This window comes from Suillus paluster, assembly GCF_016628075.1.
Source record: "Suillus paluster strain FC165 chromosome Unknown EDB91scaffold_5, whole genome shotgun sequence".
Taxonomy (NCBI): domain Eukaryota; kingdom Fungi; phylum Basidiomycota; class Agaricomycetes; order Boletales; family Suillaceae; genus Suillus; species Suillus paluster.
In genome coordinates this window covers 794,358-808,925 of record NW_024537565.1, presented here as the reverse complement: position 1 = coordinate 808,925, position 14,568 = coordinate 794,358, and the positions used below count along the sequence as shown (strand labels likewise).

The following is a 14,568-nucleotide window of genomic DNA, read 5'->3' as shown; positions in this document are numbered from 1 at the left end:
AAAACAACCTGATTGGTCATCATATCAACCAAGTGCTAAGTACTATCAACCCCTGAGATCGTGTCGTCGATATTGTACGTCCCTGCCGATCGATGATTCGTTTTAGCTGCTTGGAGGTCAGAATGAGTTGCTAAATGTTAGAGCCTGCGAAAACTCAAGAGAGATACTCACCAAGGACCGAAGTTGTCCATGGATGCACAGACGGCCTGATACTATGGTTCCCCACCTCAATTCCTGCAATAAGCAACCAGAAAATGTCCATACAGATGCACATGCTGTGTGCATCGAAAAGGGGTGGATCAAAACACCAAAACCTTCCCTTGAGGTTTATAGTTTGAATACACCACCATTCTCACAGTCTTGAATCATTTATGAATCCATTTGGATATCCATCTCTTGTGCCACCAGCCCAACCATTCACACCCACAATCAGTAGTACTACAAATGTACTATACAAGAATGCTACACAGCCATCATTGCCTTCTGTTAGGTACTGTGCCGGCTCAAGAGGCAGAGGGGTTGGGGCTTGGCTTCAGCTCTTGCGCTGCGCCCTTAGCCGAGTATGTGCCCCGAATTTGGAGCGGGTCCGACATTGTCCGACGGTAGGATGAGTGGACCTGCTTGGGTCTGCTTTGGGGGTTGGGGAGTAAGAGCTGCTAGTGGCTGGACCGACTAGGAGCAGAGCGGGGAAGGCGGGGAATAGTGCGGAGGATGGAAAAGGGTCAGAGGGGAATATTGACAGGGGCAGAGAAATAAGGGAGAGACTTAGAGCATGGCTCTAAGTTGGAGTGGAGGGTCGGAGGGTCAGAAGTGACAACAAGCTGAAGCTTGTGTCCAGAGGAGGCAAGGTCCTACTGAGAATTCTCACAAGTAGTAACTGCGAGAAGACAAGTAATATTAAGACTAAGGAAAAATATCTAAGTACAGGATATGTTATATACTTCTATGTGAGGCAGTGATCAGGATAACTATGTAGTAAAGCTATGTACCAAGGATATAGTTTGTAAGTACTTTACATAGGTGAAGACATAAGTCGGAGCGGATATCAATATGTAAGTGTTGGATCAGCGATCGGGCGGTAATAGGAATTACTGGTGATCCAGAAGTAAGAGTCTATGTACCAAAGGGGAAAGTGTATGTCTAAAAAGGGAAAGGGATCCAGTTGAATGGGGAGGTTTATGGAAGGGGACCGGTTGAGCGGTTGAGTGGAAGTGTAGGGTGGAATGTGGGTTTTGTGATAGAGCGGAGTGGAGGATGGATGGGGCGGAGGGGGTCGGAAAGCGGAGCGGATATCAGTATCGGAGCGGTCAGATCTGGTATATGACACCTTCCCCACTTGTTGGATTATTTCACAGTGGCTCAGGTGTAGATTCAAATAGCTCCTCATGATCTCAGTCACCATTATTATCATCTTTTCCACCATCACGGACAAATAGTCCAAACATTGGGTGAAGGATCACAACCATCATCAAAATGGGTGTGAATGTTATCGCAGTCTTGGAACCATATTACAGATACCCCCACTGCTGTTGGAGGCACTCCTTCATGGCAGCAGTGGACACTGGCTCTTCAGGAATGCTTCGAGACTCACATGGCCAACATCACTGCATCATGTGGGTTCTCCTTCAATTGGGTGGAAAATCAAGCTGTTCATAGCTTCATGAATGAAATTTTCCCCTTTGCAAATTCAATCTCAAGTCATCAACTGTCCAATCACATTGTTCCCTGTAAAGTTGAAAGGTTCCGACAAGCTGCCAAAAACTGCTGTTGTGGAAGTGATGTGACACTCCAAACAGATGGATGGACAGGAGTAATTTTCCATTACCTGGGGCTTTCATGATCACAACAACAAATTGAGAGGCAAGATATTTTTTGAGTTTGCCTGCAATTATTGAAGGCTCTTTGTTGAAATCAGGTCCACACTGTTTGAGTCACAGATGTATCAGCTCAATGAAAAACTGCCCAACATCTCAAGGTCCTCATAATCAGTGTTATTGAAGAGGTTCAAACAACCTGGAAGGCAAATGTCATTGCTGTCACATTGGATGTATCAGGGGAGTCTCAGGCAGCTCACAAACAACTTGTCATGGAATTTCTGTGGTTGGTATCTGCAGATTGCTATGCTCACCAGGTAATAATGTCTGGTGTTTTCTCACACACTTGTAACTTGTTAATAATTTTTCAAAGATAAATCTTGTTGTTGGTGACTATTTCAAGACTTCTGGTGCTGTAGTTTACCTGGCATACTCCAAGAAAGCTACAGAGCTCATTACTTGGCTTTGAAGCAAGACTCTCATTCTTGCATCACTAAGAGACATCCAACACACCCTCAACTCAACAAATCCATCACAAACTCAGTGTGTCCTCACCATAGTCTGTGCTGTTTTGACCTGGTGGACCACTCATTATCTTGCCTTCAGACACCTCTTGATCTAAAATTTGCACTCAACATTCTCGTTAGGCAGGAGAAAGGTCTCGGGTAAGATTCAAAAATAATAATGGGGGATGTTGGCTCATGGAAAAAGGCAATTGAAATGCTGAAATTGATTGAAGACCCAGTAATGTGGATGATCTTAGCTTGGTAAAACACTGTTGTTGTTTCCTTCATTGAGTGTCAGCTAAATCAAGATTATTCTACTAGGATGGTTGTTCACCTGCAGCCCTTATCATTGGTGATCAACATTGCTCAGGCTGCCCATTGTTGCCTTGACAAAGTCTTGATCATTTTCAGCTTTCTGATATCAAAATATGTTGATCTACAAGGGAAGGCAACATCAGTAGAAGAGCAATCAATGATCCAGGCCATTATTGATTCTCTCAAAAAGCACTGGAGCAAATGCAATCAAGATGTGTTTTTTGCTGCAGTTATTTTGAATCCCCTCTATAGGATCAAGCCCTTTGCTCGCCTTCACAAATTCACTAATGCTGGAATCATGACACTATTGGTCAAGCTATGGGATCAAATTTTCCCCAATACACCCTCAGACCAGTTCCAAACAGAACTCTTGCAGCATCTAGAAGGAAACAAGGACTATGGCAAGGAATTTATCAATTGGGTGGACTTGGTTCAAAGTTCTGCTGAGACCAAGGCATGTTTAATTATTTTTGAATATTTCTTGTTGTCATTCATGACCTGCACATTGCAGCAAAAATGTCCTGACCCTCTCAAGATGTACAAGGGAATCTGTTTTCAAGACACACAGCCAACACCACTGCAGAAATTCACTCATCAAATATTTTCAATTTGCACAAACTCAGCCTCTTGTGAACGTCTTTTCAGTCTTTTCGGCACTGTACTCACAAAACTTCAATCACATTTTGGCCTTAAGGGCCTCACAGACTCGGCAGAATTGTGTTTGCATTTGTGAGATGAATACATGCAAATGGGAGATGAAAAGGGCTGCCTGCATTGTGCAAGAAAAATAATCCCCAACCCCCTGCATCCACCTCCACCAGTTACTTCTGAGACTTCCATAGACTCTCTTCAACCTGATGACCTATCAGTGTCTGAGCATCTGGAAACTCATAATGAAGATGAAGATGACCGCTCACTTAGGTCTATCGCATCTGTTCTTGCACAATGCTCCTTCAACAATGAGGACACTACAGCAATGGTTTGTTGATCTGAGTGATGCCAGAGACAGACATGGTTGTCAAATGATGCGGAAGCGACAAGTGCACCAGCAGGATGAATTGCAATGGCATACACAAGGTAAGTATGTCCTTTCCATAGATCAATGGGTTCAAACTGGTCCTGAACTAGGTTCTGAATGGGTTTGCAACTGTCAAGCATCAGCCAAACTCTGAATCTCTGGAGAGGTTCAGTTCTGAGTGTTGGCCAAACCTGGAACCAGACTGTGAGTCTGGTTCAGAAAGGTTCAGGTTTGAACCCAGGTTCAGAACCTGGACTGCAGCAGCACTAGTGTGAATGCCATGAGGGTGTTCAGACTTTGTTGGTAGTTGAAGTCCAGATCGAAGTCCAAGCAGGAGACATCAGAGTGAGACATTGCGAGCTCTAGTCAACTGCACAACATGCAATGATGTGATGTCGGTACAATAATCAAATAAGTGACAGTCTATTTTTCTATGTTACACTTTATTACTTATCACTATGCTAACTACCTTAAAACTACGAGTTGTCAGACTGAACATCTCAGTCCATTTCCCGAGACTGAGATGTAAGTTGAAGTCCCTGCTTTACCTTAGAACTAGAGCTAACATACCCATAGATATATTTCTTATCAGGTACTACTATAGTCGTACTACTGAGTCCATTTCCTGAGACTGAGATATATATTTCTTATCAGCTCCCATTTCTCGCTCACTCTAAGCCTCTCAACACGAGAGTTGGTTCAGGGTCTGCAGGAACCGAGTAAGGTCTGAGTGATAACAGAGTACCTACAACTCTTTGCAAATTTACTGGAAATGAACAGCAGCATCGCGGCACACATGCCTAATATGGGTATATTTATGATGTGATATTCGAATCAGAATTTTTCTGCCTACATCAGCAAATGCAACTTTGTTCGAAAGCACTCACAAAACGCTCGTGTGTATATTCTTTTTGGTTTAGTTCAAGTTTGCGTTCATAAGCACACATTTTTGGTTATATGTTCAGCATCTCCACCAATCGTATGAGTGCGCTACTGAAGTCGTAAGCGTTCATTTCAGTGGTTTTGCAGATGTACCGAAAGTCATCCAGCAGGCAGGCATACATCTTAGCCGGTGTCCCTGATTACAAACAACCTAGTATACATGTATACCTGGCCCATCAGCTCAACGTGAAGCGATGCAATAACAAATGATCTGCTTGTACATAAATACGGGTATTCTTTCGTCCAAGTCACCCACAGTCCGATTAAATCATCATGCCCAAACAGTTGACTTTGTACCTTCACAAGGTGAAAAATGAGGAAGAGTGAAGAGGAAGACTTATCTGATCCATGACTCTGCAGCTCTCGCCCTATAGCCAGAGGGTGAAATTACTACTTGCATTATTTCACAGGTCTCTGACACAATTTATCAAATTGGCAGGTCGAAATGGCTCTTATTGAAGCTAGTGCACCCTGCAAGACCTACAAAGTCGATCTCCAGAACAAACCAGAGTGGTTCACTAGTCAAGTGAACCCCATCGGCCAGGTATGTGTGATGACATCCTGTGTCTATTGCAGACGAATGCAATGTTATATAGGTGCCCATTGTGACATACGGGGGACCCGATATCGATCCCGAGAATCCATCGCCCCTTTCTGCTAAAATTTCGGAATCAAATGTCATCCTCGAGTTCGTGGTGGACCTGTATCCAGACTCTGGCCTCTTGCCGAAGGATCCTGTCCTGCATGCCAAGGTCCGTTTCTTCATCAATGCGACTACAAAACTCGAAGGTCTGCTTCACGCCTTCATCTGAGGGCAAGAGTCATATGAGCACATCCTGAAGGAGATTGAATTTATCCAAGGACTTCTCGAAGATGGTAAAGATTTCGCGGTTGGAGATCATTACACCATTGCAGATGTGTCCATCACTCCGTACCTCGCAAGGCTCAAGGTCGTCACCGAAAATGACACAGGTAGATACTCACACCTGTGCTTTGTCCCGAGAGGTTGAGTCTGATTAATGAAAACAGGGAAATTCCCTGTTGGCATGGGGTATAAGCTAGCAGCCCATAATGTCATATTGATACATCAAAATACTACTATAGCCCTAAAATAGGGATACATCTTTCAGTCTCATTGCCCACTGCCCAAAGGGATGTATCCAAGGATATATCAATGGTGAATCGAATAAGAGCTTCTCCGTGCCTGCCCAAACCTTATGTGAGAGGGTCAATTGCTATAATATATACCTCCACCCCTCCATGGGGCTTCTTGACTGATCTGGGTTGGTTCTTCAGGGCTCTTCCTGCTTCTCTTTACCCGGCGGCTAATGTTGAAGCTTGAGATAGATCTTGCACATTTAAATGAAGTGCTGCTGACGCACCAGTTCCTGGGTTGTGTTTGAACTGTGTGAACGACAGAACTCCGAGTGCCACATGACATGGTTCAAGACTGAGTCTGTCTGAGTCTGTTGGTTTCAATGCTAAGTCCTCTTGTCACATGACATGTTCACGCCATCGAAGTATTGAAGTCGACTCACTGAGTATCAAGTCTCTCTCATGCCAGTGCTAATTGATTGGAATATGAAATATATTTGGATAGGTACACAACTAACACTCAAGATTAATGCACTGACACTACAAAATGATGCTACAAAATTAGACAAAGATTCAAGTAATAGAATTTTTTTTCAAAAAACTCGACAGATGCATGCACAAAGACATGCGCCGGAAATGCGGAATGTTAATTTTTTTGTTTCCTGGTTTCAGCATGTAAGTAACTGGGTGCGACACACAGATGGGAGTACTGAGTCTCTTACTGCTTTTTGCGACTAGGCACACCTGTTGCACTGTGCTCATGTGCTGCACGCTTCCCAGAACCAGTGGAAGCATTATCTCCTATGCTATTGGCAATAACATTACGCTTGGAGGGAACGGACTTTCGACCAGTCCTTCGTCGATCAGAAGGTTCGCTGTCGTCAGCAAGTGAGTGCCCAATACCACCGGTGACCAGGCTCCATGCAGGGAGGAGATACAGGTGGCGTAGATATAGGTGGTGGTGGGGGCGTCAGACTCGCCGGCTGAGATACAGGAGGTGGTGGGGGCATTAGACTCGCCAGCTGAGATACAGGAGGTGGTGGGGGCATCAGACTTGCTGGCTGAGAGGCAGACAGGACCGGCAGTGGTGTCAAACTCGCTTGCTGCGATACAGGAGGAGGTGGGGGCATCAGACTCGCTGGGTAAGAGCTGGGCAGGAGCGGTGGTGGTGGTGGTGGTGGTGGTGGTGGTGGAAGTTGTGGAGATATAGCGACTGGTTGAAGGGAGATGATGGGAGTTATGGACTGCGGAACATGCGGCAGCAGCAGTGAAACTTCAGGTGCAACATATTGCAGAGTCAGAGAAGAAGAAAAAGGTAAGTTTGACTCTGGTAAGACTGACCTATCAAAATTTGCAACCTGAGCAGCAAGGTTGGTCCAAAAGTTGTTGTCAAGGCCCCAATCATCGCCAGTGGTGTTTCCAGGGAGTGAGCTCCGTCCAACTGAGTCAGGCTGTGTAAGGGACGAAGACATGTGAGAAGTCTCAGGGCCAGATTTGTCAGCTTCTCCCATTCTGACCAACTCGCTGGCAGAGTCAACTGATATATCCACTGATCGTAACTTGTCCAGCGACGTTGACGTTGAACTCCCCAGATCAGCTGTTATTCAAGTGAGTTTTTTTTACAGTCTTATCGGTGATGCAACTCACGATACACTCGGTACAGGTAGTCTCTAAATGGAGCTATGATTCCCCTCTCGAATTCTGGATACGCTTTACTGAAGTCATTCCCAAACTTCGTGTGACCAACATGAAAACTTTATTTGGGTGAGTGTCAAACACTATTTGATAAGTAATTGATGCATGCCTATAGACATCGATGGAACCACTGCACTCTGGGGACGGTCCACCGGCCAGCAGTGAAAAGGAGAACCCAGTAGCTTCGGCCAGGCCCTTGAGGAATTTGTTAGAGATAGCAGCAAGTTTTTCTAGATTTCTGTATTTATGTAAGCTGATGCTCATCAGGTGAGCCAATTGTCTTACCTTCCATAGTCATCATGGCTCCACATTCTTGCTTCATCGCCCTTCTCTGTCTTCTGATCCTCAAGATACTTCTGTACCTCTGCCTTAATCTCGTCGGTCTCTGCACTGTAGAGGCTCGCTGTATGTTGCTTTGCAATGGCGACACACTTTCCATTTGTAAGTGTCTTGTTCTCAACTTGCAGTAATTCTGCTTCAACTTTCAGCGCTTCGTCTACCATTGCCTTTACACGCGTTTGATAGTAAAGTTTCGAATACGCCTCTGCTTCCTGAAGGGAGCGCGTTGGCTTCTCGCATTTGGCAACACTCCGCAACACTGCTTTGAAGACATCCGCAGCCTCAGCCTTTGCTTGCTGTCCTGTTTTCGTCACGCCAAGGCTATTCTTGAAGTGATTTTTTAATTTCTAAGGCCAGTTTATTAACATGATGAGAGGGTTTATGGCTAATGCATACCTCTTTTTGGTCACTTTCAGCCTTCTTCATGACGGTGACCTCATCCTGGCTCAATGGTCCAACAGGAGGCAATCCAGCTGGTCTTGGCTCCGGGTATGAAATGAACCAGTTCTCGCACAATTCAGTGAAAAAGTTTGACCAATTTTTGACCTTGTCAGCTTGCTTTGCACGGTACTTGTCATACCAAGGTCCTAACCATTCCTCCTGTTCAGGAGTGCTCCATTTTGGGGGCGCCATCTAAGTATATCAGCATTTGTTATCCAACTACCGTCATTTTGGAAAAATCACGTATGTTGTTAATTTAATATGTGTGTGAGGAAAAAAATTTGATTAGCGAAACCAATAACAGTTTAGCCTGATGGGATATTGTCTCACGCACTGACCCGATGATGAAGACACTCAAATCTGACTGTACAGCAGCAACAGGTAAATTTCTCTAGTGCAGCACTACTACTCTGTATCCCATAGTGTCTGGAATACGAATTTTTTGTCTGCATATATTGTGTGAAGCTCCATACCTCCCACTAGTGCACAACAAAAAATATCTTCCACCGCACGAATCACTTCCTTCGCCTCCTTGGAGGCATTGGATGCCTTGAGAAAATTTTGGCTCGTGCCTTCTCATTCTAATATATATTGCTCACTATCATGCAACTCCTCAACAATTATCTCTAATGCAGATAATGTTCCTCGAATCTTGTCCAAGTCACCAGTCTCAAGGAGGTTGCACACTAGAGCATCTATCACCTGTCCAGGTGGTCCACCTAAGTATCGTGATAAGTGGCCTTTTTTTGGCTGTATAATTGAATGTTTGAGTGTGCAAGGCAGTTGAATTTGAATGAAACTCACATGGCTTTTGTTTTCTGCTGGCAGTGAGCTCTGCTCATGCAAGGATCAGTCATATGATCATTGGTATCACTATATATGATTTTGACAGTGAATATTAGCGCTTGAATAGATGTGAATAATGAACATACCCGACAGCGTCTTTTGAGGGCAAAACTGGTGTGACATTTGCTTGCTTTTGATGATACTTCGTCTTGAGTCTTGCACTGATTTTAACTTTGTTCCTGGTCGAGAGTGATTGAGTACAACGAACAAGAATGACGTGTATTGAATAACCTTGCATAGTGCGCCCATCAGTGCATTCGTTTGGCTTCCATCTGTTCTTCCGGAGTGTTATAGAGTTTGGGCTGACCCATTGGTAAAAGGGTGCAAGTGGCTGAGAATTGCGTACATGGTATTTGGTTCATATCTCATTGGACTTTTATAGGGCTTTTACTCCTACACTTGACAGTGAATCAAAAATCTCACTCATACAAACTATCGAGTCTGTTTTAACTGTTTTAAATTAAGCACATCAAACCAAGTATACATTGTGATAGCAAGACATAGGTACTAATCATTCTCTACACGGTAGGGCCAGTAGAAGATATGCTGGTGTCTGGGTTCAACACAACGTCCATCCAAAGTCCCACAACAACCTGAGCAACCGTACATAGAACAAGCACGTCTTGGGCGGAGCCATGCCCAGCGCATCCAACTCCTTATCATCTAGTCACGGTCAATGATCCACCACCAGCATTGAATGAAGTAGCCGACTGACCTGTTTTCTGCCTTTTTCAGCTAAACGAAGTTGCTTCTCTTGACCTTGAGTCAATTCATCCTCGACAGGATGATCAGGCCACAGTATATCTTGCTCAGGCCATCTCTCCAACCACTCACTATAGAACTGGACCCAGAACGCAGGCTCAGTCCTCACATTTGAGCGATTGGAATTTGGTTAAGCAAGGCATCAACCACGTGTGTTGATCCTGTGTTGGCTGCCATTTTTCCGTCTGACCGCATGACTTCAGCAAATAAAATAATGACAACTCATTATGACAAGCATACCTTTTCAGCATGCATAGTAGGAAAGGACAAATGATAGCACTGGACAGTGGAGAATCTAGGTATGGTTCAATCTTTTGTGGGTTGGTTCATTGTCCCTTTCGATATATCATTCTGTCCACTTGGATGTATCACGATTCAACGAGCTTACCACTGCAGTTCATTGCCTGACACATGGGCCATGGCTGAAACACAGGGTTGTCCAAGCAAAAAACCTCGCCTAGTGTGCACATTCCCTCCCCACTGCTGGCACCTGACACATCTTTCTATAATGTCCAACACCACAGAAATTTCACTGTTGAACCTACAGGACAGATCAATCTACGGACCACATATCTTGATGGCAGGCATGGTGGCTACTAGTGCGGAGAACCCAGAACTCGAGCTCATCATCAACTACTGGGACTAACCTCGAGGATCCTTGGAACGAGTCTCATGACGACACTGGTCTGTTATCTGATGCAGTGCCTCACAACTGGCATGGTTGGAAATGCACGACGAAGACGGACAGCTGGTGTGAGCTAGGACATTGGAAATCTAGCTCGAGCTGACCTTGTTTCTGTTTGATAGGATAATCCCTATTCATCTTTGGCTCCCTGAACATCAAACCTATCTTGACTGAATTTATTCAACTGGAAGGGCGTGGTGAGGCAGATTACTCATGTCATGGCTGTGGAGATTTAAACTGCAATATTTCGTTGCGATGATTGCTTCTCTGTCAATTTATATTGCCAGTCATGCATTTGCCGCCTCCACCAGAACATGCCCCTGCATCGGCTTAAAGTATGATTTTATGAATTTTAAGTATGCTTGCCGCTAACACAGTTGCACCAGATGTGGTGTGATGAGTATTTCCACCCCATAATGCTCAAACAACTCAGGTTTGCGTGTACAACTCAGTCACAGCACTGGTCAGCCCTGCTACAACCCCAACCCAAACCTGCCTACAACAACGATTTCACCGTTATAGATGTTCATGGGATCCATGAAGTCACTCTCAACTTCTGTAATTGTGAACAGGCATCCTCGCATTACCAACAAATCCTTCGCGCTCACTGGTTCCCAGGCAACATCCACTGACCCAAGAACAGCTGCCACATTTACAGTTCTTGAACACTTCCACCTGCTATCATTCGAGTCCAAAGTATCTGCTTTCGAGTTTTACCACTGCATTGCGCGTCGGAGTGATAACACAGGTGTCAACCCTATCAAGGTGAGTCATATTTTGTAACCTTTATCAGCAGCTGATTCATCTTGGGTCCATAGGATTGTTATTCTATCTTTTTGAGAATAATGGCAGAGTGGCAGCAACATCAAAGCACTCAAACAGTGCGCGGTTGTGGTCACGATCCAGCCTGGAGTTGATGCCACTCAAGAAGGAGAACTCATTGTTCTCTGTCCTGCATGCCCCCACCCTGGCAAGAACTTGGCTGAGACATTAACTGATGTCACACCAGGAAACCAGGTAAGTTTTCATCATCTCCTTGTTTCAGCCATGTTCTAATCATACACTACAGATGGATCTACTCCTTATTTTTAGCTATTGATGCCAACTTTCGTCTGAAACGTCGCTTGGTATCTAGCTGATGCCAAGGACCCTGGATTGAGCTGAGGCTGGGGATACTTTGTCGAAGAAAGGAACTATAAGGCGTATCTTCAAGAAAACGGAACTCTGACACAAGAGGTGAGCTAAGTATTTATTGTGTGCAACTGTCGCTGATTTGAATCCCTTAGAAAAGTACCTGTGTCAGTCATAATGCAGTCAACATGGCAGATATGAAAGCCTCAAAGGGACTTGCAGCGACGGGTGTGGGCACCGTAGTGTGCGCTGAGGCATGACATGCGGTTAGCCAATGGTGTTGGTGATCTGCAGAAAGGTGAAAAGTAAGTATTCGTGTCACTGGAGGATCGCTACAATTGATTTCATTTGGATAGATACTTGAATATGGACTATATTGTCTTCTCCGTGTTGTCACACTTTTTGTCGATCCCAGCCATCAATTTTTCTTATGATATCACATGCCAGTGGCACAAAAAGCTTTGGCATCGAGTGTCAGCAGTCTCTTCCCTTACTGACTTCATCCCAACATGCAGTCAACAATACAGGTTTTTCATTCCGAAGTTCCATCTTGCGGCACACATTGCAGCTTGTCAGACTGAATTCTCGTTCAACTGGTCCCCTCATGTTGGAAGAACGGACGGAGAAGCACCTGGAGCTGGGGCTGGGCTGACATCAATCGTGTAGCTGCAAGCACTAAGGAAATGGCACCTGGCACACAGTCGGGATATCTTGGACGACCACTTCGGTGACTGGAACTGGAAGAAAGTAACAGCGCTTGGTAAGTCTCGAGTCTCAATTGTTCATTTGGCTAATATATAACATTTCAAGGTCGAACTCTTCTGCATAAAATCAAAGATGCCGTCGACACCGAACGAGACCATCACCATGCCTTGGCGGACTTAGAGGGATCCATCAAAGAGTCAGGACTTAGGTGCTGCGTCACTTGCAGCTTGGACGAAGGAGATTGTTGCTTGGGAGAACGATCACACCAAAGCCAAACCCCTTCAACAGTCAAAGCTGAGGTAAGTCCAGAATTTTTGCAATATGATTATTATCTGATCGGAATACCAGAAGTGACACAGGCTGCTGTTCGTCTAGCACTCGTTCAACAAGACGTGAAGGATCTGGAAGAGGGAACATCAATTTCGCTCCATTCTGAGGTGACACCCAGTATTCTTATCAGCACGGGCTTAGACCTTGAAGATGCGCAGTAAGTAACAAATTGAGCTACGCCTCCTCCTACTTATTTATTTCTAGACGACGTTTACGAGTAGATAGCGCGAACCTCACTCAACATTCGACAAATGATCAGCGGACCAAGATTCTTACGCGTAGCAACAGCCTCCAGCGCTGCATCGATTCGTGGATTATGGTCCAAGTCCTATACATGCCTTTCATTTCTCACATACGTGCAACCAGTGTCGAAGTCTCTCAATCTGATGAGGTCACTGGCGATGCAGCCAGTGGCTGTCCAAAAGCAAAACCGGATTCTATCAAGCCCGAGGATATCCTACTCCTCCTTCCATCCGACATCTGTAATCGTATGGCATGCGATACAAAGCTGCTCCAGGTTGAGTGGTCGTTACACTTGGCACAGGCTAATGACGCACTCAATGAATGTCATTCTCACGTCCACCTCCACCACCAACTTCTACGCTTCAAGGCACAACATATACGTGGACAAGGCGCCAACACCCGCGCACAAAAATCCATTCAAGCCGTCGAATGTAGGCTCATCCTTAGTCATGAGAAATATTCACGCGCCCGGCAAGCTCTCGTTCATCTATCAGCACATCTAGGGTACCTGGGCTGGGAGCATAAGTTGCAGCCATTGAGGAAGTCCGATCTTCGGCCAATGGGGGATCTCGGAGGGCGTACTCAGGGTACTGCAATCATGCCCTGGATCTGGCTTACACATGGGATTTCCGCGGATGACAGCGACGGATTGCAGGATTGTAAGTCATTGTTGTTTACTACATTTCTAATGGCTTAATTGACACATCTCATCTAGCACTACATATTGAATGGTGTAAGACAAGAGCTCGGCACAATCGGTGGTTTGAAGAAATTCAATTGCTCTTGGAGGAAATGCGGCGTGTTATGGAGTTTTTAGCTTGGCAGGCCAAGTGGTGGGACGAACGGACAACATTGCGGGTAGCCGAGCGGTCTGCAGATGTCGAGGGCTTAGCGGCATATGCCAAGCGTCAGGCAGCCATCCGTCGATCCCTGGCCGCAAGATTTCGGGCGTTGTGGGGCAATGTGCCCACTTTAGTAAGCGCAAATCTAGATAATACAACGGCTGATGGCCCAGCAGAAGAAGGTCCTTTTATTGATGCACCCCTGCACGAAGATCTTGATTATGTAGATTGATCAGTATGCCCTCGTACTTGTACCTCGATGAAAATACACTCGTCTGACGAAAAAAGTAATCCATCTTCATTGAGATCTCAAGCATTTGTACTACAAGGGTGCATCACTGTGCGGGCAGCTGTACTACAAGGATGTATCACTGCATGGACAATGAGACTGAAAGATGTATCCCATTTTTAGGCTTATAGCCCAATTGTATATATCCTTCCCCCATCATCTGGTGAAGCTAGGCGAGGAATTAAAGGCACCCAAGTTCGCCAAATTTACGACATACGTCGAGCTAATGCTGGAGCGTCCGAGCTTGAAACAAACCGATGACGAAGTGTGTATACATCCACGCAAATGGCCAATTACTCACTTCTGCGCTGCGTTTAGGAGTCTGTGATCACATACTTCAAGAGGGTTTTTGCGGAGCGCGTACAGCGACCTTCTACCTGATAACAGGATAGTTAACTTCATAGCTGTCAGAAATTTGCTAGGCGATCAATAGAAAAATCATAGTTGACAAGAAATTCTGTGCGACAGAGCACTAGTAAACTCCTCCATCTACTCGGCGGCCAATAGTGGGGAGGTTGAAAATTAAAGTTGGCAAACCAAATCGGTGTGGAATGTACCTCAGGGAGAGTT

At 45.2% G+C, this 14,568-nt stretch overlaps 4 protein-coding genes across 4 annotated transcripts; 3 read left to right on the top strand and 1 right to left on the bottom strand.

The window, feature by feature from the left end:
• Positions 1–2,642: 2,642 nt before the first annotated feature.
• On the top strand, positions 2,643–3,368 carry EDB91DRAFT_1045286 (uncharacterized protein; the record flags this gene model as incomplete). The annotated part of the gene is made up of 1 exon (XM_041313176.1): positions 2,643–3,368. One exon carries the CDS (start codon positions 2,643–2,645, stop codon positions 3,366–3,368), a length of 726 nt encoding a protein of 241 aa, XP_041182198.1.
• Positions 3,369–4,861: 1,493 nt separating this feature from the next.
• EDB91DRAFT_609702 (uncharacterized protein) lies at positions 4,862–5,657 on the top strand. The gene is made up of 4 exons (XM_041327864.1): positions 4,862–4,901; positions 4,956–4,976; positions 5,035–5,139; positions 5,192–5,657. The coding sequence occupies exons 1-4, from the start codon at positions 4,869–4,871 to the stop codon at positions 5,405–5,407; spliced, it is 375 nt and encodes a 124-aa protein (XP_041182197.1). The 5' UTR covers positions 4,862–4,868; the 3' UTR covers positions 5,408–5,657.
• A 751-nt stretch (positions 5,658–6,408) lies between these two features.
• EDB91DRAFT_1078263 (uncharacterized protein) lies at positions 6,409–9,260 on the bottom strand (the record flags this gene model as incomplete). The annotated part of the gene is made up of 12 exons (XM_041314997.1): positions 6,409–6,544; positions 6,594–7,287; positions 7,338–7,444; positions 7,522–7,623; positions 7,671–8,071; positions 8,121–8,357; positions 8,500–8,529; positions 8,575–8,591; positions 8,639–8,737; positions 8,765–8,884; positions 8,970–8,999; positions 9,098–9,260. 12 exons carry the CDS (start codon positions 9,258–9,260, stop codon positions 6,409–6,411), a joined length of 2,136 nt encoding a protein of 711 aa, XP_041182196.1.
• A 1,512-nt stretch (positions 9,261–10,772) lies between these two features.
• EDB91DRAFT_1326886 (uncharacterized protein) lies at positions 10,773–13,972 on the top strand (the record flags this gene model as incomplete). Its single annotated transcript, XM_041325238.1, has 16 exons — positions 10,773–10,793; positions 10,845–11,000; positions 11,077–11,223; positions 11,277–11,339; positions 11,365–11,507; positions 11,528–11,577; positions 11,624–11,694; positions 11,745–11,817; positions 11,861–11,894; positions 11,946–12,251; positions 12,291–12,349; positions 12,400–12,781; positions 12,829–12,989; positions 13,032–13,526; positions 13,583–13,842; positions 13,937–13,972. The coding sequence occupies 16 exons, from the start codon at positions 10,773–10,775 to the stop codon at positions 13,970–13,972; spliced, it is 2,457 nt and encodes an 818-aa protein (XP_041182195.1).
• Positions 13,973–14,568: the final 596 nt, after the last annotated feature.

Coding starts and splice junctions, on each gene's coding strand:
- EDB91DRAFT_609702 (XM_041327864.1), top strand. CDS start 4,869: ATGCCCAAACAGTTGACTTTGTACCTTCACAAG. Junction 4,902..4,955: donor TGACTTTGTACCTTCACAAG/GTGAAAAATGAG, acceptor ATGACTCTGCAG/CTCTCGCCCTATAGCCAGAG. Junction 4,977..5,034: donor TCTCGCCCTATAGCCAGAGG/GTGAAATTACTA, acceptor TCAAATTGGCAG/GTCGAAATGGCTCTTATTGA.